Raw genomic sequence first — 25,452 nt, 5'->3', positions numbered from 1 at the left:
GAAATTGACCACAATTTATTTTGTCTTAGCAACATTCAGGTCCAAGAAGTTTATGTCGCACCAAGAAATAAACTCAATAAGGGCATCTCCATGACCTGATTCCTCACCACAGAGACGAGACAACAGCGCTGTATCATCTGAAAATGTTACCAGGCAGCTGTGCTCGTGGGAGCTTCTGCATTCGTCCATGTACAAAATAAACAAAAGTGGAGACAGAACGCACCCTTGTGGTGAACCGGGTGCTCTCTGTGTTTAACGGTTCTGACTCTCTCCCAGGAAGAGACTCAGAGGAAATGGCAGAAGGAAAAGCAAAGCCTCCAGAGGGCAGCACTGAGCCACAGCTCGATGGGACAAAGTGAGTTCAGTCGTTTCTTATCGACTTTAACCGTAAAAACACATTATTTTCAGATCGTTTTCTCTCCACACACAGATCCACAGCTTCAGTTTACAGTCATGTGTCCTTGAAGAGTGACATGTCTAAAGGCGACGTCCCAAACTTCAGTCCTGACCCTGCTCCAGACTCACGGTAAGAAACAAACTCAATGTAGAGTCAGTGGTGTCGTCTAACCCTCTCCTGTTAGGGACTGGAATCAGACCTGAAATATGGGGGAAGGTGCGTAATTAATGGTCCAAATTTCTGAAGCGTGAAGCAAAGCCCTGTGACTGAAGAGCTTTAGTATAACAACACCAGCAGTCTAGCTCCTGCATAAAAGTGGATAAATGTAAATAAAGCTGTGATGCTGCAGCACGATGAGCACGAGGGAGCAGCCTCTTGGTGGCGCTGGTGAGAGTCAGAGGAAGGAGCTGCATGTAAAAAACCCGAGGCTGCACTGATTCTGTTGATCCATCTGTTGATTTGCCATTGTTACAGAAACTCTTGCTCTAGCTGTAGATATCCAAGGCAAGGCACAAACAGTTTGTTTTAAAAGTAAAAATGAGCAAAAAATAGACATTAACCTGATCTCAGTCCGGCATTTCAGGTGTTTTAAAAGACTGACGAACTGACCATCATCTTTTCTCCACAGAGGCAGATCTCCAGCCTCAGTGTCCGCTCTGTCCCTGAAGAGTGACTCGTCTAAATACGCGATTATAAACTTCAGTCCTGACCCTGCTCCAGACTCACGGTAAGAAACAAACTCAATGTAGAGTCAGTGGTGTCGTCTAACCTTCTCCTGTTAGGGACTGGAATCAGACCTGAAATATGGGGGAAGGTGCGTAATTAATGGTGCACTTGTTCTTCCTTACATGAACTATTGCACTGAGGTCTGGGGAAACACCTACAAGACCCAGCTGATGACTGTCTATAGGCTTCAAAAAAGAGCCATTAGAATAGTGAATCATGCTGGTTTCAGGGACAATACAAATGCACTGTTCCTTAGATCGCAAATTCTGAAACTCGAAGATTTCGTCAAATTTAAAACGCTAATAATAGTATATAAAGCAAGACATAACTTACTTCCAAGCAATTTCCAAAAAATGTTTAATAACAGAGATGGGAAATACAATTTGAGAGGACCACTCAATCTAAAGGTACAGTGCGTTCGTACCACCCTGAAAAAACAGACCATTACACATAGAGGTGTGAGCCTATGGAATAATCTAGATGACAATTTAAAAAGTGCTAAAAATGTATATCTTTTTAAAAGAGAACTAAAAGCCATTATCTTTAAGACCTACGCTGATGGTTGACAACCAAAATTTCTCTTGAATTACTCCTGGAGATCTGTGAAATTTTACTACTGAGACATAGTAACAGACCTTGCAAACGATGTCATTGATATTGCTGCTCAATATATTTAGAAGTCAACCAGGGCAGGCGAGATGTGGTTCTGCTGGTCTGGGAGGCTCCTCCCTGCCCAGCAGACTCATAAAACCTCGTCTTTTAAAGCATTTCACAGCTTGGATCCAACACCTCAACAACACAGTCCACTAGTGAGGGCAGCTGGGGGAGGGCTTGTTGGTTGGGGCTACTGCCCTTTCCTAACTGGCCCACTCCACACCCTGGCTTTTAATGCACCACACTATATAGGGCAAAAAAATAAATAAATAAATAAATAAATAAATTAAAATAAAACAACCAACACTTGTACATAAAGATATTGTAGTGGCAATAGCAATGACAACAATTGTTTTTAGCAGGATCTCAGTGTTTAGTAAAAAAGATCCCACTTAATTTCGGAATATTAAATATGCCTGTAAAATAGTACAATATTGTAATATTATAATATTTATTCGCAATATCTAGGATGTCATCAAAAATAATAAAAACAAATAATTTATAATGATGGTAATAACATTTAAATATTAATAATATAATCTAATTAATCTGTTTTGTATGATCATAATTCATAATTCTCCTTTTCCTGATATATGCTATAGCATAAATGTAAATCTTAAACGCAGTTGTATGAGCCTGGGTTTGGAAAATCGAATACATGAATTTTCTTATTTCCTTATCTTCTTGTTACTTGTTTAGTATCTAATAGGAAATGCTAGCTATGGAGTCTATGCGTTCCACTCATGTAATTTCATTTTCCTTATATGTGCAAACTTCTTCTTGGTTGTGGAGACAGTCCTCTTGTATTTCTGTAAATGGTAAACGTTTATTATGTTGAATGTGGGGCAGGCGCTCATAAGCTTCTTGCCTCCGCCGACTCCTTTTGAGCATCTGTGACTGGTTGTATATGTGTATTTGTAAATCAGGTAAATGTATTTGCTCAAATAAATTAAACTAAACTAAAATGGTCCAAATTTCTGAAGCGTGAAGCAAAGCCCTGTGACTGAAGAGCTTTAGTATAACAACACCAGCAGTCTAGCTCCTCCATAAAAGTGGATAAATGTAAATAAAGCTGTGATGCTGCAGCACGATGAGCACGAGGGAGCAGCCTCTTGGTGGCGCTGGTGAGAGCCAGAGGAAGGAGCTGCATGTAAAAAACCCGAGGCTGCACTGATTCTGTTGATCCATCTGTTGATTTGCCATTGTTACAGAAACTCTTGCTCTAGCTGTAGATATCCAAGGCAAGGCACAAACAGTTTGTTTTAAAAGTAAAAATGAGCAAAATTTAGACATTAACCTGATCTCAGTCCGGCATTTCAGGTGTTTTAAAAGACTGACGAACTGACCATCATCTTTTCTCCACAGAGGCAGATCTCCAGCCTCAGTGTCTGCTCTGTCCCTGAAGAGTGACTCGTCTAAATACGCGATTATAAACTTCAGTCATGAACCTGCTCCTCCAGACTCCCGGTAAGAAACAAACCTCACAGACTGAACATCAGCAGCTCCAAAGTGTTTTTGTTCCTGGGCTCACACGGGCCTCCAGCGCTGTCTTCAAAATATGAGAGAAATATAAAGTATATATAAAGTTTAAACCCTCCACACATTTACATGAACAGTGATCATTATGAGATGGAATAACAGCAGAGATAAAGGATCTCCTAAAGCGCTCAGTCCTGCAGAACATGGAGAGGAAACCATCAGATCTATTGCTCCTCTGGGCAGACAGAGCCTAATGCAGAGGGACAGTTTGTTTAGAAACCTTTATCTGTGCTGAGTTCTGTTTCACAAGGACCTTAATGTCCAAAGCTTTTTAAAGCCTGACTTGTTCACTCAAAGCATCTCTGTCTTTGTCCACAGAGAAACAGAGTCAGTGCTGGACGCCCGGCCTCAGAGTCCAGACGGAGGAGAAGGTCATTATCAGGGGGTTCAAGGCCCTGCACCAGGTAAGTCTAATCAGTCTGAGACTCATCAACTACAGCAGGGAATAAGAGACCTGTTCATCAACATTAACAGGTGTCTCCTCCTCTGTGTCCAGGTGAAGGTCTCCACAAGGTTCTGAAGGAGCATAAGCAGAGCCTGAGCAGCAGATGTGAGAGTGTGACAGAGGGAAGTGAAGGAGCAGGAGATAGAACTCTTCTGAACAGCATCTTCACTGAGCTGTACATCACAGAGGGCCTCAGTGAAGAGGCCAGAGCCCAACCTGAGGAGAGGAGTCTGGAGACACAGTCCAAGAAGAAGCATGTTCAGGAGATCACCATCAGGTGCCAGGACATCTTTAAAGCTCTGCCCCCTGAGCAGCAGCAGGGGGCGCTGCAGCAGGGCTCCATCAGAGCCGTGCTGACTGTGGGCGTGGCTGGAGTGGGGAAGACCTTCTCAGTCCTGAAGTTCTGTCTGGACTGGGCCCAGGGCTCTGAGAACCAGGAGCTGCAGCTGGTGGTGCCACTGTCCTTCAGAGAGATGAACCTGGTCAGAAGGGGGCGCTACAGTCTGATGGAGCTGATCCAAGTGTTCCATCCAGCGCTGGATCCACAGGTCACTCTCATTTATACAAAGCTCTACTTTCTGAGGAGTTAGTCACAACTTGATGAATATGAATAATGTAACGCTTTATGACTAGAAGGGTTGACTGTGCCAGAAGAAGATTCGGCCACGGAGCCAGAGTGTGTGAATAAAACACATATACAGGAGGAACGTTTCAAAAAAATGTATTGAATATGTATAGTTTTCAATATAATAGTGTATTCAATATATATATGTATACGGTATATAATAATAAATATAGGAGGTTATGAAAGTGTATATATATTATTGATAGGTCAGATATAATTACAAAACAATACACACAAATACAAAAACAAAACAATGTGGTGCAGAATGCACTTCAAAGAGGTTGTTTTTCTTTGAGTTTTCAGTTCAGTTCAGGTTCGATTATTCCTACCACTTTGGTAGGTCAATAGCTCGCCATCAAGAGGAGAAAGTTGAAAGGTTGCGATTCAAAAAGGGTGGATTGGTTGGTTCAGTCCTTTACAAAAAACCCGACCTGGAAAGGTCGAAATGAAACAAATGAGCATATGTATCATTAAGCTAAATTATCCACATTAACTCTGTAGATTTTACAGATATTTTACATAGAATACAACTATTTAACAGCTAAATAGTTTACAATACGGTCTCATTACATTAGAAAACCATTTCACAAATCAAGTGCACTTCAAAGTTTCAACATACTCAAGATATCCAAGAATAAAGTATATTACTTGAGTAGGGATTAAAATACTCAAGCAGATTCTCATAAAGTTGCGCAACAATAGGAAAAAAACACGTAGCTACGTCAAAAGTCAAAAAGCAAATAAAGCGGAAACTCATAGCCGCTTTAATGCTATAATTAGAAATCTCAAGCGCGCACAAAACCGGTGCAAAAGCGCAAAACCAAGGGTCGCTTCTAGTAAAAGAAACTGTTCCGTTTCATTCGGCTTAAATATTAAGTTAAATAATGTCACGGATTAAGCTCTAGAAGCGGTGCTTTGCGCGCAAGCACAGCACATAAACAAACGTAAACAATCAAGGAGGCTCAAAGGAGCTTGGAACGGGAGCGGTAGCGAGGCTTGGATCACGCAATCAAAACCGCAAAATGTAACTTAAAATCACTCGCTATAAACGTAAATAATAAACCGAGTTTGTGTCGGAAACTCACCGTTGAAGACTATCTAAGATACTCGGGTAGAAGTGGTCCCAGCCCGAGAGGTTTGAAGGTGTGGGGCTCGAACGGTCATCACAAGCGTGATGCTGTTAAACAATGTATTTGTAAACATCACGCCATCATTTATAAACCGCTTCGAACTTTAAAACTCACCCATTATAGGAGTGTCAATCTGAGCGTATTGAGCGTATGAGCGTAGATCAGGGTGGAATCGGCGCTAGTAGTAGCCTTAGCTCCCAAAACCACATGCCACCAGCCACAGTCACAGGGAGTAGTGGGGAGGAGGAAGTGACCTGGGATTAACCCCACAGGTATAAGGAAACGGGGCTGTGGCTGTACGGGAAGCAGACCCGCAAAATTAAAACTGCTTCAGGAAATGCGGGTTACAATAAACTCATAGTGAATAACTCTTAGCTGTTTCCAAGAATGTCACTGTTTTATGTCGGATCATGGAGGCCAAAGTTTGCTCAAACCACGCCCTGAAACCTTTAGAAATGTGACCAAAGTGAGTGACAAAGGGAAGGTTAACCCTTCATTACACCCAAGAACATTGTTGTTCTTTTGGACTTTTATTTTTTGCATAACTCCTACATTTTTAAAGCCAATTGGGTGAAACTTCCCCAGGGGGTGGATTTTTTGGTCTAAAATAATTTGATGTCATTTGGATTTTTACCGAATGTAAACACTCATAACAAAATACTCACGTTAAGGGAGCTTCGACACAAAAATGTACTTGAAACTTTAGAGCTATAACTCCATGAAGGAACAATATTTCTTATTACTTTTCTTTATTTTGATGGTCTGACTCTCCTCTTTGCACACATATAAAAATAGTATAACTTTCATAATGTTTTAACCCTTTCATTGCCAAATGACCCAAAGTTGCTACAGCGCATGCTCCAAAAACACAAAAAATTATATGTTTTAACATTTCAAATCCAAAATGGGAAATGTCTGGTCTGGCTGATGTGGCCTGATGTCTGTGTGAAATGACCTGAAGGATTTGTTTTTAAGCTGAAATGTGTTCATGTAGCGGCGATTTTAGTTTAACATGTTGCATTGTGGGAGCTTCCACACAAAAATGTGCTTTTCACTTTAGAGAGCTATAAAAAAATGAAAAAACAATATTTTTAAAAGTTTTTCTTTTTTAATTTTGAGGTTGACTTCTCCTCTTGTCATGCATATAAAAATAATACAACTTTTAAAATATTTGAACCCTTTCATTGCCAACTTTCTGTCGCAAAGTCACTAAAGTGGATTTCCATTGTGGCCCTTTGACTCCACAGACTTACATCATAATCACCATTTTTCAAAACGCTTCTATAAAACAGATTAAACATTTAATTTCAAACTTCTGCATATTTTCTGAACCTTGAGGCTTCAAACTAACGCCCTGACACAGTTTTTTCACCATGAGGTCATTTTTACCTATTTTGACAAGAGAAAGAAAATGGCTGTTATTTACAATATCCGTAAACGGTCGTAAATAACAGAAACAACTGCATTACTTCATTGTTACTGAATCTTTCCCTTTATTTTGTGACTTTCTGCATCAGAGTGAGTCTGTGGAAGTGTTTAGGAAGAGGCAAGACAGAGTTAGAGGTTTTTGAACTGGTATTTGTACAAAAACAAGGAACATTTACAGAGGAAAATAAAGACTATCAGACTTGATGACCAGCTGTTTACAGGGGGCATGGAGACGACTGTAGAATTCCAATATTTTTTGTCCAAATACCAGTTCAAAAACCTCTAACTCTGTCTTTCCCCTTCCTAAACACTTCCACAGACTCACTCTGATGCACAAACTCACAAAATGAAGGGAAAGATTCAGTAACAATGAAGTAATGCAGGTGTTTATGTTCTCTATGACTGTACTAATATTGGAAATAACAGGCATGTTCTTCCTCTTGCCAAACTAGGTAAAAATGACCTCATGGTGAAAAAACTGTGTCAGGGCGTTAGTTTGAAGCCTCAAGGTTCAGAAAATATGCAGAAGTTTTAAATTAAATTTTTAATCTGTTTTTTAAAAGCGTTTTGAAAAATGGGGATTACAATGTAAGTCTATGGACCATGTAAATGAATGGGGCCACAATGGCAATACATTTTTAGTGACTTTACGATTGAAAGTTGGCAATGAAAGGCTTCTAATATTTTAAAAGTTTGAATATTTTTATATGTATGACAAGAAGAGAGGTCAGCCTCCAAAATGAAACAAAAAAGTTTGAAAAATATTGTTCCTTCATTGAGTTATAGCTCTCTAAAGTATCAAGCACATTTTTGTGTCGAAGCTCCCTTAGTTTTTTACTAAAATCTCCGCTACATAAACAAATTTTAACGAACAAATCCTTCGGGTCATATTACACACACATCAGGCCACATCAGCCAGAACAGAAATTTACAATTTTGCTCTGGAAAATTTTAAGATATTTAATTTTTTGTGTTTTTTTAAAGTGCACTAGTGCAACTTTGGGTCAGACAGTTGGCATTTGAAGGGTTGAAATGTTCATAAAGTTATAATATCTTTATATGTATGAAAAGAGGACAGTCAGACCTTCAAAATAAAAATAAAAGTTTGAGTTCCGTCATTGAGTTATAGCTCTTTAAATTTACAGGCACATTTTTGTGTCGAAGCTCCCTTAACGCAAGTTTTTAAAGGTGTTATTAAGGGTTAAGGAAATACAGTGTTTTCACAGCTGCAACATGTGATTGAAACAAACTGGAGGACAGTTCACTCACAGCTGTGGCTCATCTGGGCTGATGTGACTCCTATCTGTCCAGTAAGAGCTTGTTTAAAAGGCTGTGTCGATACAGTTCACTTGGGCAGTTGTAGCCATGTGAATGTGAACTGAGTCTGATTTAAAGTTAATCCTTTCACATGTGCAGACTGTAGTAATATTTTAGAAGATAGAGCCATGTCCTACAGCGGTGATACTGCACCAAGTTAACAGTGATTTAGCTCGAAATGAACTCGTACAGACGTCTAATAAAATCTAATAATAATAAGTAAATAAGTTATAATAGTAAAGTCATGGCTAATATCTCATCCTTCTACATTTCTGTTTAAGACTTACATGTTACAGATCACGGAGAAACTTTTCCTTTAAACTGACACTTATTCATGTCACAGCGCCTCCTCCTGGTGAGACGGACATTCTGTTTTCAGGAGGTTTTGTTTGACCTTAAGTGTTCTGTGTAACTGAGCCTTATCAGCCCAAAACAACGTTTACACTTTAGTCCTAAATCAAAGCAGCTCCAAACAAACATGTGTGACTGAGCCTTAAATGTTTCTCTGCCCCACAGATGCTCACAGCCCACACTCTGTCCGTCTGTAAACTCCTGTTCATCTTTGACGGCCTCGACGAGAGCAGACTGTCTCTGGACTTCAGCTGTGAGCTCATCTCTGAGGTCACACAGAGGTCAGAGGTGGGCGTACTGTTGGTGAACCTCATCAGAGGCGCTCTGCTTCCTCACGCCCTTATATGGATCACCTCCCGCCCAGCGGCGGCCCATCAGATCCCAGCGCGGTGCGTGCACAGGGTCACGGAGGTCAGGGGCTTCATCACTGACCCACAGAAGGAGCAGTACTTCAGGAAGAGGTTCTCAGATGAAGAGCAGCTTCAAACAGTCCTGTCCCACCTCAGAACCTCCCGCAGCCTCCACAACATGAGCCAGATCCCAGTCTTCTGCTGGATCACCTCCACAGTCCTGGACCACGTGTTGAGAAGCCATCAGAGCGGACCACTGCCCCAGACCCTCACAGACATGTACGCACACTTCCTGTTGGTGCAGACGCACAGGAAGAAGAAGTACAAATTGCTGCAGAGGAAGAGGAAGTTAGAACCCGGACGTGAGGAAGGTCCAGAGAAGAAGAGCTTCAGGAAGTCTGGTGTCCAGGAGGTCAGGCCTGAGGAGGATCCAGAGGAGCAGGAGGAGAGTGGACAGACGCTGACAGAGGCCGACACAGAGCTGCTCCTGAAGCTGGGGAGACTGGCCTTTGAGCATCTGCAGACAGGAAACATCATGTTCTACCAAAAAGACCTGAAGCAGGTGGGTCTGGACCTGAGCGAGGCCTCGGTCTACTCCGGACTCTGCACTGAGATCTTCAAACGAGAGAGTGTCTTCAACCAGTCAGTCTACTGCTTCATCCACCTGAGCGTGCAGGAGTTTCTGGCAGCCGTTTACCTTCACCACTGCTTTGAGAACAACCAGGAGGTGGTCAGGAAGTTTCTGAAAGTCCGAAGCAGAAAGAAAAGTTTAGTAGGAAACAACTGGACCATCCCAGAACTAAATATGAGGGAGTTTCTCAAACAGTCTCTTGAAAAGTCCCGCAAGAGTCCAAACGGCCACCTGGACCTGTTTGTGCGGTTCCTTCATGGCCTCAGTCTGGAGTCCAACCACAGACTTTTAGGAGCTTTGCTGAGTCCAATGGACCAATCAGAAATCACAGAAGTCATTAAAAACCTTAAAGAGATGAGCTCAGAGGAAGTCTCTCCTGACAGAAGCATCAACATCTTCCACTGTCTGATGGAGCTGAAGGACCAGTCTGTGCAGCAGCAGATCCAGGACTTCCTGAAGTCTGGAGGTGGATCTAAGGAGGAACTGTCTGAGATCCAGTGCTCGGCTCTGGCCTACATGCTGCAGATGTCAGAGCAGGTCCTGGAGGAGCTGGACCTACAGAAGTACCAAACATCTCCAAAGGGTCGACTGAGACTGGTCCCAGCGGTGAGGAACTGCAGGAAGGCTGTGTGAGTCCTCAGTCACAGACAGAAGCTTCACTCACACGTTTTAATCACACACATGTGACTCTAACATCTGTTACAGGTTTAGAGACTGTGGACTCTCAAAGCTTCACTGTGAAGTGGTGGCGTCAGCGCTGAGCTGCAGCTCCTCCCATCTCAGAGAGCTGGATCTGAGTAATAATAGTCTGAGTGACTCCTCAGTGTCTGCGCTGTGTTCTGGACTGAAGAGTCCTCACTGTCAACTCTCCTCTCTCAGGTCAGTGTTGTGTTTGTTTATTTGTTTGTTTGTTTTTCTGTCTCTGAGCTCCTCCCACATTCCTCTTTAAACAGGAAGTGCTCTACAGACCTCACGCCCATCTCAGTCCATTTTTTAGCGTCTCTTTTCCATAAATCCTTTTAAGAGTTCAATCCAGTTTTTAGGTAAATCCGTCGGACAGTTTGTTTACCAGTTTACCTGTAAACAAACCTCAACTCATTATCATTCACATTCATATCAATAATATGGTAATAAAGGAAATGACACAAAATTAATCAACAGTCTGTACAAAACTTCACCAGCATATACCATCATTTTCTTACTGCGTAGCATTTACTGCAAACACACGTCTGTTTAGTGTTTACCTCAGACAATCACAAAAATACAATAAACAACTATAAAAAAAACAACCGATTCGTATTTAAGGCGACACAATCAAACAGTAATTATAGCCACTCTTCTCAGTATCTTAAAGGAGTAAATGAATAAGTTCCTTAGATCACAGATCTGGTGGATTTGTCAGTGGAGTTTTGGGAGCGAGGTCACGCTGTTAAAGCAGTTTCACTGAGTCCAATTGTCATTAATGGGTTGATTGAGACTAAAGTTTAGAGTTTCCGCCTCCAGCCACAGCAGGAGCTGATTCAGAGTCCCCTTCTGCATTTGAGGGATTCATTTCTACAGAGAAGAAGCCAGAGCCAATCAGAAGGGGAGCTACTGTCACATGGTGCTCGTCCACATTAGAGACGTGCGCTACATTATACAGTTTACATTTACACACATTTAACAACAATAAAAAGACCACTAGATTTTCTTTTCTTCTTCTACTTCTTTTTCTTTGCTATTGGGCTGTGTCTTACAGTGTCTGTGTTGTAGTTTGGTGGATGGCAGAACTATATTTGAATATACCTGGTATTAGTTTGATGAATGCACTTTTTAAATCCTGAGTTGGTGTTTCCAGTGGCTCCTCTAGTCCCTCTGCTGCCAGTGTCAGCTCTCATTCTCTTCCCTTTCCCTCCTTTTGTCTCTGAGGCGAGTGAAGCTCAGAGCGGTGCATGTGGAGCTTCATTACAAGTAACTCATCGTTCACTTAAAAGAGCCGGCTCTTTGTACCGACTCCACCCATCACTTTCTGAGACTCGCTCTGACCAGAGGCAGAGGGAGGGGCTGTGAACCTCTTAAGCCCCGCCTTAACCCAGAACACTTTCTCCAGCTCAGCTTTACCCAAATCTAAAAGCTTCTTAACCTGAGCGCTCACAGCCTGTAGGCCACAGTAAGGCCTCATTTGAAAGCTAAGACCTAAAGTGCTCGTCTAAGCTTCTTCTTTTTTTTCTGTGGTCAAATTTTAGTTGTTTTTGTTGCTTTTTTGTAGCGTTTTGGCAGCATTGTTTTTTAGTGTAAAGAAACTGATGAACAAGAACAAGGAAAACGTAGTTCTTAGGCCTTAGCTTTCAAATGAGGTGTTACTTTGGTCTATAGACTGTGAGCTCTCTGGTTAAGAAGGTTTTAGATTTGGGTAAAGCTGAACTGGAGAAAATGTTCTCGGATACGGCGAAGCTTAAGACTTCAAGGTGAGACACGGCAGATAAATAAAAAAAAAGAAGGAAAATGTATTTCTAATTTTCTGTCATTTTGCCCTAAAGTTCAATAACCTGTTCAACACATTTCTGGGCTCTTCTGTACCGGACGTCTCTCATGAAGAAAAATCCCATATTTGGATTATAGCGTCATCTGTGGAGCCTTCAGGACACGTGGATATAAAATATACCAATATGTGTGAATGAATGCGTGAGGGAACCCGGCTTTTGCAGCGCGATGTTAGAGTTACTTCCGGGTTATCTCCAGCTCCTCCAGACAAAACGTCATAAATAAACATACGGATACGATGCTTCACATCTTAGTTTCTGACATGAAAACTCAGATGTTAAAGCAGGAAATGAGCTAAAAATCTCCACTTCCACCACTGTGTGAAAAACCAATACTTTGAGCTGCCGTGTGTGGCCTTAAAGGGACAGTAACTATTCTCTTGTCACTGCAGACACCAGGCCACAGGGAACCTTTGAACACACGCTTTCACATCAATATAGAACTGACTCAAATAAACATCAAGCTGTGATTGGAAACATTATAAGACTAAATAAAAACTGAACCTCTCTTTTTATGGGATGTAAATATTGAACAGACTGACTCTGAGTGAAGGAACTGTCTGAGAATCTACAGAGTTTACACCGACCTCTGTGTCTATTGTTGACAAGACTCTCAGACTGTTCTGTTGTGTTTATAGCCTCATCTGAGTTTACCCTGGACTTTAACCACTTCATTTATTCTTTATTCAGGTTTAGTGACTGTGGTTTGTCAGAGATCAGCTGTTCCTCTCTGGCCTCAGCTCTGAAGTCCAACCCCTCACATCTCACTGAGCTGCACCTGAGTGATAACAAAGACCTGTCTGACTCAGGAGTGTCTCATCTGTGTGGTTTTCTTCAAAGCCCAGACTGTCGCCTGCAGACTCTAAGGTAAGTTCACTGTCTCTGTGTCGGGTTTAAACATGAATGTATGAAGAACACGCTAGAGATAGAATTTAGACACAGAACGGTCAGGTCTGATCCCTCACTTTTACAATGAATGATTTTTTCAGTGCAAGTTCCTGCTGAGCAGGGAGCTACTTAGGCTCCGTTACCTCTTTCCTACTTTTTGCTCTTTACTTATAGACGTGTATTTAATTTTTCTTTAAAAGTAGAACACACATTGTTCATTTGTGCACATGGGAATCAGAATCAATAGTTTTTTATTGCCGTTTTTGTAAACAGGTTCACAAACTAGGACTTTTTCTTGGTGAGACGTACAACATTAAACGTTTCTTCCTTTTTTTCTGTGGTCAAGTTTTAGTTGTTTTTGTTGCCTTTTTGTAGCGTTTTTGCAGCATTGTTTTTTAGTGTAAAGAAACTGTGATGAACAAAAATAAGGAAAACATAGTAAAGAACTTAGGCCTTAGCTTTCAAATGAGGTGTTACTCTGGCCTATAGGCTGTGAGCTCTCTGGTCAAGACGCTTTTAGATTTGGGTAAAGCTGAACTTGAGAAAATGTGCTCGGTTACAGTGGAACTTAAGGGTTTAAGGCGGGACACGGTGGATGAAAAAAAATAAAAAATTGAATTAAGAGAAATCCAATATAAACTGAACATTAATATCACGAATATGAGGGAAAAAAGTATCACTGATTTTCGATCATTTTATTTTCATTAAAAAATAAGTCATTTTGTGAATAAAAATGGCCAAAGACACAGATGTTTTTAGCGACAAATTCAAAATGGACAGACCCAGATTTAAATGTATTTTTTTATACATTAGTGCAGGGGTGGCCAACTAGTCAGAGACCAAGAGCCGAAATTTTCATTCAACCTTGATCCTGTGAAGAGCCACAAAGGCACCGACCATTAGCGAGATCCCGGGGCGGTAGTTTATTGTGATTAAATAGAATGTGACCGTTTTATTTAATCACAGTAAACTATAACTTTATGCCTTTTGCTTTTTTTTGTTCAATAATTGTGTTAGATTGAATGGTTATACTCCTCACCAAGATTGAAATACATGTATATTAACTTACATTTTGTGCTGTTCTGCTCTCACTGAGACAGAATTAGATTTTATTTTGTTTTTTTAATGCTGGGGTGTGTTTGTATGTGGGGCCCTGCCCACTGAGCCCTCTTCTCTGATCCGCCTCTGGCCTGTGCGCTCAGTGCCTGCAGCTTCTTTCTGACTGGACTGTGCAGAGAGAAGGCACTCTCGGCTGCACAAAGTTCATAAACTTTAACCAGGAGCCTCTGGACATCTGAGAGTCTGTTATATGTTGTACTTGTTACAGTTTCTGTCAAGTGTGAAAGAAAAGTCATGACTTTGTGTATTTCCGCGTTACGATGTCGCGTTTCGCATCATATGCTTCATAAGAGCTCCGCTTTTTTCCATTTCCTAATTTTGATCTTTTTCTGTGAATATGAAGCCAAATTTCATCAAATAAAGAGTAGCTAATCAGAAACCTGAAAAGCCTAAAAGCTGAAGCTCAGATTTTGCCGTGTTTTCTTGGATTCAGAGCTGAAAAAAATCAGACTGGGAATTAGATATTAAAACTTTCGACATTAAGTCCAAGTTTGGAGTCTGTAGGAGCGACTCAATCTGTATCTGTTCAGCTCCGGAAATCAAAAGTCAATGTAAACCTTATAATCTATAATGTTATGTAAATGTAGTGAATTGAACATGGGGTCGGCACTTATAAACTTATTGTTTCAGCCGACTCCATTTTGAGCATCCACACTGTATGAATTTTGGAAGATAAAATGAATGTCAAATTGCTCTAAATAAAATGATTAAAAGTATAGGATATTTTGTTACATAAATGCAAAAAGGAAACAAAAACCTATTTTAGAGAAAACCAGCCCTAAAGTTTAGTAACCTGTTCAACACATGTCTGGGCTCTTCTGTACCGGACGTCTCTCTTGAAGAAAAATCCCATATTTGGATTATAGCGTCATCTGTGGAGCCTTCAGGACACGTGGATATAAAATATACCAATATTTGTGAATGAATGCGTGAGGGAACCCGGCTTTTGCAGCGCGATGTTAGAGTTACTTCCGGGTTTTCTCCAGCTCCTCCAGACAAAACGTCATAAATAAACATACGGGTACGATGCTTCACATCTTAGTTTCTGACATGAAAACTCAGATGTTAAAGGAGGAAACGAGCTAAAAATCTCCACTTCCACCACTGTGTGAAAAACCAATACTTTGAGCTGCCGTGTGTGGCCTTAAAGGGAAAGTAACTATTCTCCTGTCACTGCAGACACCAGGCCACAGGGAACCTTTGAACACACGCTTTCACATCAATATAGAACTCACTCAAATAAACATCAAGCTGTGATTGGAAACATTATAATAATAAATAAAAACTGAACCTCTCTTTTTATGGGATGTAAATATTGAACAGACTGATTCTGAGTGAAGGAACAGTCTGAGAATCTACAGAGTTTACACCAACCTGTGTCTGTTGTTGACAAGACTCTCAGACTGTTCTGTTGTGTTTATAGCCTCGTCTGAGTTTACTCTGGACTTTAAACTCTTCATTTATTCTTTATTCAGGTTGTTTCGCTGTGGTTTGTCAGAGACCATCTGTTCCTCTCTGGCCTCAGCTCTGAAGTCCAACCCCTCACATCTCACTTACCTGGACCTGAGGGAAAACAAACTGTCTGACTCAGGAGTGTCTCATCTGTGTGTGTTTCTCCAAAGACCAGACTGTCGCCTGCAGACTCTAAAGTAAGTTCACTGTCTCTGTGTCAGGTTTAAACATGAATGTATGAAGAACAGGCTAGAGATAGAAGTTAGACACAGAACGGTCAGGTCTGATCCCTCACTTTTTCAATGAATGATTTTTCTTGTAGTTTTTTTTTCAGTGCAAGTTCCTGCTGAGCAGGGAGTTACTTGGGCTCCGTTACCTCTGTCCTACTTATTTGCTTTTAACTTATAATATAATATAATTTTTCTTTCTTTCTTTCTTTTCTTTTTTTCTTTCAAAGTAGAACACAACTTTGACGTGCAACATTAAACATAAAAACATAAAAAACAGAGTTTAGATAAAAATAAGCTATAAAACTTTAAACTATAAAGGCTTTAGGGGCAGGCATAAGAATATTAAAATAAATAAGATGTAATTAATAAGAGGTAAATATAACAATTGACATAGAACAAAGGGATTGGATTTACATATTGTGTATAAAGTGACACAGTAATAAGTGACAGCAGTGGATCTATGTGCGGACAGACCACGTGCGCTCCATCTCAAACAAGACCGAGGACGTGGGTGATGTTATGGGGGGTTAAATTTCACACATTTAGCAGACATTTCATTTGTAGCTTGTTAAATGAGCCATTCTTCTGCTCATTGAACAAAACAACAACAAAGAAAGAAATGAAAAAGAACATTAGTTTTTCTTTTTTCTTTGCTATTGTGCTGTGTCTAACAGTGTCTGTATTGTTGTTTGGTGGATGGCAGAACTATAGTTGAATATGCCTGGTATTAGTTTGATGAATGCACTTTTTAAATCCTGAGTTGGTGTTTCCAGTGGCTCCTCTAGTCCCTCTGCTGCCAGTGTCAGCTCCGCCCCATTCCTGCTCAGTCTGTGAGCTGCAGAGTGACTTCAGTGATGGTTGTGGACTGACACTCCAGACATCAGTGAAGTCAAAGCTTTAGCCATGACTCCTGTACTGCTGCTTTTGTAAAGGGCTCAGTGGAAAAGGCCCACATTGTGACGTATCGCTGTGTGTGAACACATTGTTTACTTGTGGATTGATTTGAAGTTTGTAGAGATCTTGATTTGAGCTGCAGATTGTTCAGCTCCTCTCTCCTCGACCCCATTCTCTTCCCTTTCTCTCCTTTTGTCTCTGAGGCGAGTGAAGCTCAGAGCGGTGCATGTGGAGCTTCATTACAAGCAACTCATCGTTCACTTAAAAGAGCCGGCTCTTTGTACCGACTCCACCCATCACTTTCTGAGACTCGCTCTGACCAGAGGCAGAGGGAGGGGCTGTGAACCTCTTAAGCCCCGTCTTAACCCAGTACACTTTCTCCAGCTCAGCTTTACCCAAATCTAAAAGCTTCTTGACCTGAGAGCTCACAGCCTATAGTACAGAGTAAGAACTCATTTGAAAGCTAAGACCTAAAGTGCTCGTCTAAGCTTCGTCCTTTTTTTCTGTGGTTTGCAGCGTTCTGGCAGCATTGTTTTTTACTGTTAAGAAACTGATGAACAAAAACAGGGAAAACATAGTAAAGAACTTAGGCCTTAGCTTTCAAATGAGGCTTTACTCTGGCCTATAGGCTGTGAACTCTCTGGTTAAGAAGGTTTTAGATTTGGGTAAAGCTGAAATGGAGAAAATGTGCTCAGTTTCGGTGGAGCTTAAGAGTTTAAGGTGAGACACGGCAGGTGAATAGAAAAAAAAATTGAATTAAGAGAAATCAAATCGAAACTGAACATTAATATCATAAATATGAGGGAAAATGTGTCGCTATTTTTCTGACATTTTATTTTCATTTAAAAATAAGTCCTTTTGTGAATAAAAATGGCCAAAAATATAGATATTTCCAGCGACAAATTCAAATTGGACTAACCCAGATTGAAATGTATTTTTTTATACATTAGTGACTAAGACTTTTTCAAAGGGGATTTTGTTGAGGACTTAAATGAGCTAATCATGAGTGAAAAAATCTGTAAAAGCTCAGATTTTGCCCTGTTTTCTTGGATTCAAAGCTGAAAAAAATCAGATTGGGAAATATATATTAAAACTTCCAACATTAAGTCCAAGTTTGGAGTCTGTAGGAGCGACTAAATCTGTATCTGTTCAGCTCAGGAAATCAAAACTCAATATAAACCATATAATCTATTATGTTATGTAAATGTAGTGAGTTTAACATGGGGTCGGCACTTATAAACTTATTGTTTCAGCCGACTCCATTTTGAGCATCCACACTGTATGAGTTTTGGAAGATAAAATGAATGTAAAATTGCTCAAAATAAAAAGATAAAAAAAGAGGATATTTCGTTCACTTAGAGAAAACCAGCCCTAAAGTTCAGTAACCTGTTGAACACATTTCTGGGCTCTTCTGTACCGGACGTCTCTCATGAAGAAAACTCCTATATTTGGATTATAGCGTCATCTGTGGAGCCTTCAGGACACATGGATATAAAATATACCAATATGTGTGAATGAATGCGTGAGGGAACCCGGCTTTTGCAGCGCAATGTTCGAGTTACTTCCGGGTTATCTCCAGCTCCTCCAGACAAAACGTCATAAATAAACATACGGGTACGATGCTTCACATCTTAGTTTCTGACATGAAAACTCAGATGTTAAAGGAGGAAACGAGCTAAAAATCTCCACTTCCACCACTGTGTGAAAAACCAATACTTTGAGCTGCCGTGTGTGGCCTTAAAGGGACAGTAACTATTCTCCTGTCACTGCAGACACCAGGCCACAGGGAACCTTTGAACACACGCTTTCACATCAATATAGAACTGACTCAAATAAACATCAAGCTGTGATTGGAAACATTATAAGACTAAATAAAAACTGAACCTCTCTTTTTTATGGGATGTAAATATTGAACAGACTGAGTCTGAGTGAAGGAACAGTCTGAGAAACTACAGAGTTTACACCGACCTCTGTGTCTGTTGTTGACAAGACTCTCAGACTGTTCTGTTGTGTTTATAGCCTCATCTGAGTTTACCCTGGACTTTAACCTCTTCATTTATTCTTTATTCAGATTGATTAGCTGTGGTTTGTCAGAGATCAGCTGTTCCTCTCTGGCCTCAGCTCTGAAGTCCAACCCCTCACATCTCACTGAGCTGGAGCTGAGTTATAACAAAGACCTGTCTGACTCAGGAGTGTCTCATCTGTGTGTGTTTCTCCAAAGCCCAGACTGTCGCCTGCAGACTCTAAAGTAAGTTCACTGTCTCTGTGTCAGGTTTAAACATGAATGTATGAAGAACACGCTAGAGATAGAAATTAGACACAGAACGGTCAGGTCTGATCCCTCACTTTTTCAATGAACTGATAATTCTGTGTAGTTTTTTTTTTTTTTTTTTCAGTGCAACTTCCTCCTGAGCAGCGAGCTACTTCGGCTCCGTTACCTCTTTCCTACTTTTTTGCTTTTAACTTATAATATAATATAATTTTTCTTTCAAAGTAGAACACACATTGTGCATTTGTGCACATAAGAATCAGAATCAATACTTTTTATTGCCGTTGTTTGTAAACAGGTTCACAAACTAGGATTTTTTTTGGTGAGACGTGCAACATTAAACATAAAAACATATGACACAGAGTTTAGATAAAAATAAGCTATAAAACTTTAACCTATAAAGGCTTTAGGGGCAGGCATAAGAATATTAAAATAAAAAAGATGTAATTAATAAGAGGTAAATATAACAATTGACATAGAACAAAGGGATTGGATTTACATATTGTGTATAAAGTGACACAGTGATAAGGTGAGAGCCGTGGATCTATGTGCGGACAGACCACGTGAGCTCCATCTCGAACAAGACCGAGGACGTGGGTGATGTTATAGGGAATAAATTTCACAAAAATAGCAGAAATTTCATTTGTAGCTTGTTAACCCTCGTGGGGCCTTTGCGGGTCTTTTTGACCCGCTGTCATGTTCCGGGCATTTGGATGCAAGGTGACACAAGGGGGCGCCCTTCCAAACTTCTCAGTGTAAATGTGAGTTGACTTTCTTCAGATTTAGACTTTAGGTCAGACACCATGAGTGACAGTAACATGACACTAAACACAGTGAGCTCTTTGTTTCCAGTAAAAAGGCTGAGGCCTCATTGCTCTTCAGTCACAGAGTGAGAAGTGAAGAAGGAAGTCATGGAGCTTCTGCTTTAGACAGAACTTCAGACTTCTGCTGCATGTAAGAGTCATATTACATCATATCAAATGTTGTAATCTGTTAACCGCTTTGTGATACCTTTCGGTATGCAAAGTGCTTTATAAATAAAGATTGATTGATCATATCCTGAAACTCAAATCTGTAGTAAAAACATAATATAAGGAAATAATTATTACAATTACAAAAAGAAAAATATTTGAAAATCATGTATCTAATCAAAAAGTTTTATTTACTCTCATTCTAAATTTAAAAAAAAAAACCCCAAACAAACCCAAACCATTTGTATCTGCTGTAAAGTCATGTTTGTCCCAGTTCCTCTGAGTCGTGGTGGGTCCTGGTGGACCATGACAGATGTGGACAGGACTGTAGTAGATCTACTTTTACTTTGGAGAAAATAGTTACTATAGAAACTGTTGAAGAAATGAACCTCATGAGCTTCTTCTGTAACATCTGTCCACATCAGTCCTGCTACACCATGACTCAGAGGAACTGGGTCAAACATGACTTTACAGCAGATACAAATGGTTAGGGTTTGTTTGGGTTTTCGTTTTTAGAATGAGAGTAAATAAAAAAAAATAAAAACACTTTTTTATTAGATACAGCATTTTTGTAATTGTAATTATTTTCCATATATTATATTTTTACTACAGATTTGAGTTTCAGGATATGATCAAACAATCAATAAAACTTTATTTATAAAGCGCTTTCCATACCAAAAGGTATCACAAATTGCTTTACAGATTACAACATTTGATTTGATGTAATATGACCCCTACATGCAGCAGAAGTCTGAAGTTCTGTCTAAAGCAGAAGCTCCATGACTTCCTTCTTCACTTCTCAGTCTGTGACTGAAGAGCAATGAGGCCTCAGTCTTTTTACTGGAAACAAAGAGCTCACTGTATTTAGCCTCATGTTACTGTCACTCATGGTGTCTGACCTAAAGTCTCACTCTGAAGAAAGTCAACTCACATTTGTTGGAAGGGCGCCCCCTTGTGTCACCTTGCATCCAAATGCCCGGAACATGACAGCGGGTCAAAAAGACCCGCGAAGGCCCCACGAGGGTTAAATGAGCCATTCTTCTGCTCACTGAACAAAGCAACAACAACAAAGAAAGAAATGAAAAAGAACATTAGATTTTCTTTTTCCTTTGCTATTGTGCTGTGTCTTACAGGGTCTGTGTCGTAGTTTGATGGATGGCAGAACTATAGTTGAATATACCTGGTATTAGTTTGATGAATGCACTTTTTAAATCCTGAGTTGGTGTTTCCAGTGGCTCCTCTAGTCCCTCTGCAGCCAGTGTCAGCTCCGCCCCATTCCTGCTCAGTCTGTGAGCTGCAGAGTGACTTCAGTGATGGTTGTGGACTGACACTCCAGACATCAGTGAAGTCAAAGCTTTAGCCATGACTCCTGTACTGCTGCTTCTGTAAAGGGCTCAGTGGAAAAGGCCCACATTGTGACGTATCGCTGTGTGTGAACACATTGTTTACTTGTGGATTGATTTGAAGTTTGTAGAGATCTTGATTTGAGCTGCAGATTGTGCAGCTCCTCTCTCCTCGACCCCATTCTCTTCCCTTTCTCTCCTTTTGTCTCTGAGGCGAGTGAAGCTCAGAGCGGTGCATGTGGAGCTTCATTACAAGCAACTCATCGTTCACTTAAAAGAGCCGGCTCTTTGTAGCGACTCCACCCATCACTTTCTGAGACTCGCTCTGACCAGAGGCAGAGGGAGGGGCTGTGAACCTCTTAAGCCCCGCCTTAACCCAGCACACTTTCTCCAGCTCAGCTTTACCCAAATCTAAAAGCTTCTTGACCTGAGAGCTCACAGCCTATAGGCCAGAGTAAGAACTCATTTGAAAGCTAAGACCTAGGCCGTTTCTCAATCCCCAGTATGCATACTCAGTACTCGTGAACTCCGGGGTACGGACTTGCGGGTGCAGACTCGGAGAACGGACTTGAGGAGTTCACGAGTGTGAACTCGGCTTTTTCAGCGTTTGGAACGAGTGAACTCGATGACATCACAGGAAGTGGCTCCTGAACACAGGGCTGTGAGCTTTTAGAACATTAAATCACCTCATATGAAATTAAAAGGGTGACACTGCAGGCGAAGTGGAAACATGTTTTTAAAGACATAAATTATACACTTTTGCAATAATAAAACATAAATGTTTACATTGTAGACAATTTCACATTATTTTTTTTACAATTATAGCCTATAAATAAGGCGCTATGTGGAAAGTGATAAAAAAAATCTGATGTGCAAACTGAAACAATAATAATAAAAAAACAAATAGGTCAAATATGAACTTGTTTGGGGGTTGCAAATTATTCTGAAAAAACAAACAAACAATTTAGACTTTAAAATATGTAGCTGTTTTTGAAGTTCCCATATGAAGATGTGTCTGCAGCGCCCCCTTAATTAAACAATGTACAAGTAAAATGCATTTGTCCTCAATGACCTGTTCATGACGTTAAGACTTTAAATGAAACTGTTGCTGATCGTTGAGAAAATGAAGCATGTTCAGAGTTGTTTCCAAACTTCTGCTCAGAAAACCATCTTAAACAGGAGACACGTCTCTGAGGATAAAAGACTCTTAAACCGGGAACATCTCCGCGTTTATTTACATGCGCGCGATCAGCTGTAGTTCAGCTGGAGGCTCGGTGTGAGGAGGAGGGGCTCAGTGCTGAGGAGGAGGGGCTCGGTGTGAGGAGGAGGGGCTCGGTGTGAGGAGGAGGGGCTCGGTGTGAGGAGGAGGGGCTCGGTGTGAGGAGGAGGGGCTCGGTGCTGAGGAGGAGGGGCTCGGTGTGAGGAGGAGGGGCTCGGTGTGAGGAGGAGGGGCTCAGTGCTGAGGAGGAGGGGCTCGGTGCTGAGGAGGAGGGGCTCGGTGTGAGGAGGAGGGGCTCGGTGTGAGGAGGAGGGGCTCGGTGTGAGGAGGAGGGGCTCGGTGTGAGGAGGAGGGGCTCGGTGTGAGGAGGAGGGGCTCGGTGCTGAGGAGGAGGGGCCGCTGCAGGCGGGGGCTCGCGGTGAGCCACGTGCTCAAAACCAAACGGATTGTGGGAAATATAGCTGGCGGAGACGCACAAGTCTCCTCTGATGCATCCTGGGTAAAACGGGCGGAGCAAGTTCTCATCCGGGGATTTACAGCGAACTTGCTGAGAAGCGAACTTTGAATTGGAACAGGACTTGGGCCGCGCGTGATGACGTTTCACGAGTCCATGAGCACAGAAGTCCACACAAGTACACAGACTGAGAAACGGCCCTAAAGTGCTCGTCTAAGCTTCTTCCTTTTTTTCTGTGGTCAAGTTTTAGTTGTTTTTGTTGCTTTTTTTGTAGCGTTTTGGCAGCATTGTTTTTTAGTGTAAAGAAACTGATGAACAAAAATAAGGAAAAACGTAGTAAAGAACTTAGGCCTTAGCTTTCAAATGAGGCTTTGCTCTGGTCTATAGACTGTGAGCTCTCTGGACAAGACGCTTTTAGATTTGGGTAAAGCTGAACTGGAGAAAATGTGCTCGGTTTCGGTGGAGCTTAAGAGTTTAAGGCGAGACACGGAAGATGAAAAGAAAAAAACTGAAACAAGGAATAAAATTGAAACTGAACATTAACATCATAAATTGTAGGGAAAATATATCGCTATTTTTCTGTCATTTTGTTTTAATTTAAAAATAAGTCATTTTGTGAATAAAAATGGCCAAAAATACAGATGTTTTTAGCGACAAATGCAAAATGGACGGACCCAGATTTAAATGTATTTTTTTATACATTAGTGACTCAGATTTTTTCAGAGGGGATTTTGTTCAGGATTTAAATGAGCTCATCATGAGTGAAAAAATCTGTAAAAACTCAGATTTAGTTTTTTTGGATTCAAAGCTGAAAAAATCAGACTGGGAATTAGATACTAAAACTTACAACATTAAGTCCAAGTTTGGAGTCTGTAGGAGCGACTAAATCTGTATCTGTTCAGCTCAGGAAATCCAAAGTCAATGTAAACCTTATGATCTATTATGTTATGTAAATGTAGTGAATTGAACATGGGGTCGGCACTTATAAACTTATTGTTTCAGCCGACTCCATTTTGAGCATCCACACTGTATGAGTTTTGGAAGATGAAATGAATGTAAAGTTGCTCAAAATGAAAAGATATAAAAAGAGGATATTTCGTTCACTTAGAGAAAACCAGCCCTAAAGTTCAGTAACCTGTTGAACACATTTCTGGGCTCTTCTGTACCGGACGTCTCTCTTGAAGAAAAATCCCATATTTGGATTATAGCGTCATCTGTGGAGCCTTCAGGACACGTGGATATAAAATATACCAATATTTGTGAATGAATGCGTGAGGGAACCCGGCTTTTGCAGCGCGATGTTAGAGTTACTTCCGGGTTATCTCCAGCTCCTCCAGACAAAACGTCATGAATAAACATACGGGTACGATGCTTCACATCTTAGTTTCTGACATGAAAACTCAGATGTTAAAGCAGGAAACGAGCTAAAAATCTCCACTTCCACCACTGTGTGAAAAACCGATACTTTGAGCTGCCGTGTGTGGCCTTAAAGGGACAGTAACTATTCTCCTGTCACTGCAGACACCAGGCCACAGGGAACCTTTGAACACACGCTTTCACATCAATATAGAACTGACTCAAATAAACATCAAGCTGTGATTGGAAACATTATAAGACTAAATAAAAACTGAACCTTTCTTTTTTATGGGATGTAAATATTGAACAGACTGACTCTGAGTGAAGGAACTGTCTGAGAATCTACAGAGTTTACACCGACCTCTGTGTCTGTTGTTGACAAGACTCTCAGACTGTTCTGTTGTGTTTATAGCCTCATCTGAGTTTACCCTGGACTTTAACCTCTTCATTTATTCTTTATTCAGATTGTATCACTGTGGTTTGTCAGAGATCAGCTGTTCCTCTCTGGCCTCAGCTCTGAAGTCCAACCCCTCACATCTCACTGAACTGGACATGGGTGATAACAAACTGTCTGACTCAGGAGTGTCTCATCTGTGTGGTTTTCTCCAAAGCCCAGACTGTCGCCTGCAGACTCTGAAGTAAGTTCACTGTCTCTGTGTCAGGTTTAAACATGAATGTATGAAGAACACGCTAGAGATAGAAGTTAGACACAGAACGGTCAGGTCTGATCCCTCACTTTTTCAATGAACTGATTATTCTGTGTAGTGTTTTTTTTTTTTTTTTCAGTGCAAGTTCCTCCTGAGCAGCGAGCTACTTCGGCTCCGTTACCTCTTTCCTACTTTTTTGCTTTTAACTTATAATATAATATAATTTTTCTTTCAAAGTAGAACACACATTGTGTATTTGTGCACATAAGAATTAGAATCAATACTTTTTATTGCCGTTGTTTGTAAACAGGTTCACAAACTAGGATTTTTTTTGGTGAGACGTGCAACATTAAACATAAAAACATATAAAACAGAGTTTAGATAAAAATAAGCTATAAAACTTTAACCTATAAAGGCTTTAGGGGCAGGAATAAGAATATTAAAATAAATAAGATGTAATTAATAAGAGGTAAATATAACAATTGACATAGAACA

At 40.7% G+C, this 25,452-nt stretch overlaps 1 protein-coding gene across 1 annotated transcript in view; it reads left to right on the top strand.

Moving 5' to 3' along the window:
• Positions 1–473: 473 nt before the first annotated feature.
• Positions 474–25,452, top strand: part of LOC306981594 (NACHT, LRR and PYD domains-containing protein 3-like) — a gene marked incomplete at its 5' end in the record, with an annotated part of 34,872 nt that continues 9,893 nt past the window's right edge. Inside the window, 11 exons of the mRNA XM_079581203.1 lie at positions 474–526; positions 1,026–1,124; positions 3,143–3,244; positions 3,635–3,720; positions 3,813–4,309; positions 8,778–10,222; positions 10,299–10,472; positions 12,806–12,982; positions 15,598–15,771; positions 18,770–18,946; positions 24,775–24,948. Of these exons, the coding sequence (XP_079437329.1) occupies positions 474–526; positions 1,026–1,124; positions 3,143–3,244; positions 3,635–3,720; positions 3,813–4,309; positions 8,778–10,222; positions 10,299–10,472; positions 12,806–12,982; positions 15,598–15,771; positions 18,770–18,946; positions 24,775–24,948 (3,158 nt within the window). The remainder of the gene's footprint in view (positions 527–1,025; positions 1,125–3,142; positions 3,245–3,634; positions 3,721–3,812; positions 4,310–8,777; positions 10,223–10,298; positions 10,473–12,805; positions 12,983–15,597; positions 15,772–18,769; positions 18,947–24,774; positions 24,949–25,452) is intronic.

The sequence above is a fragment of the Gobius niger genome (assembly GCF_951799975.1).
Source record: "Gobius niger genome assembly, chromosome: 22".
Taxonomy (NCBI): Eukaryota; Metazoa; Chordata; class Actinopteri; order Gobiiformes; family Gobiidae; genus Gobius; species Gobius niger.
The sequence above is the reverse complement of the archived record's forward strand: the minus strand, read 5'-3'. Positions and strand labels throughout refer to the sequence as shown.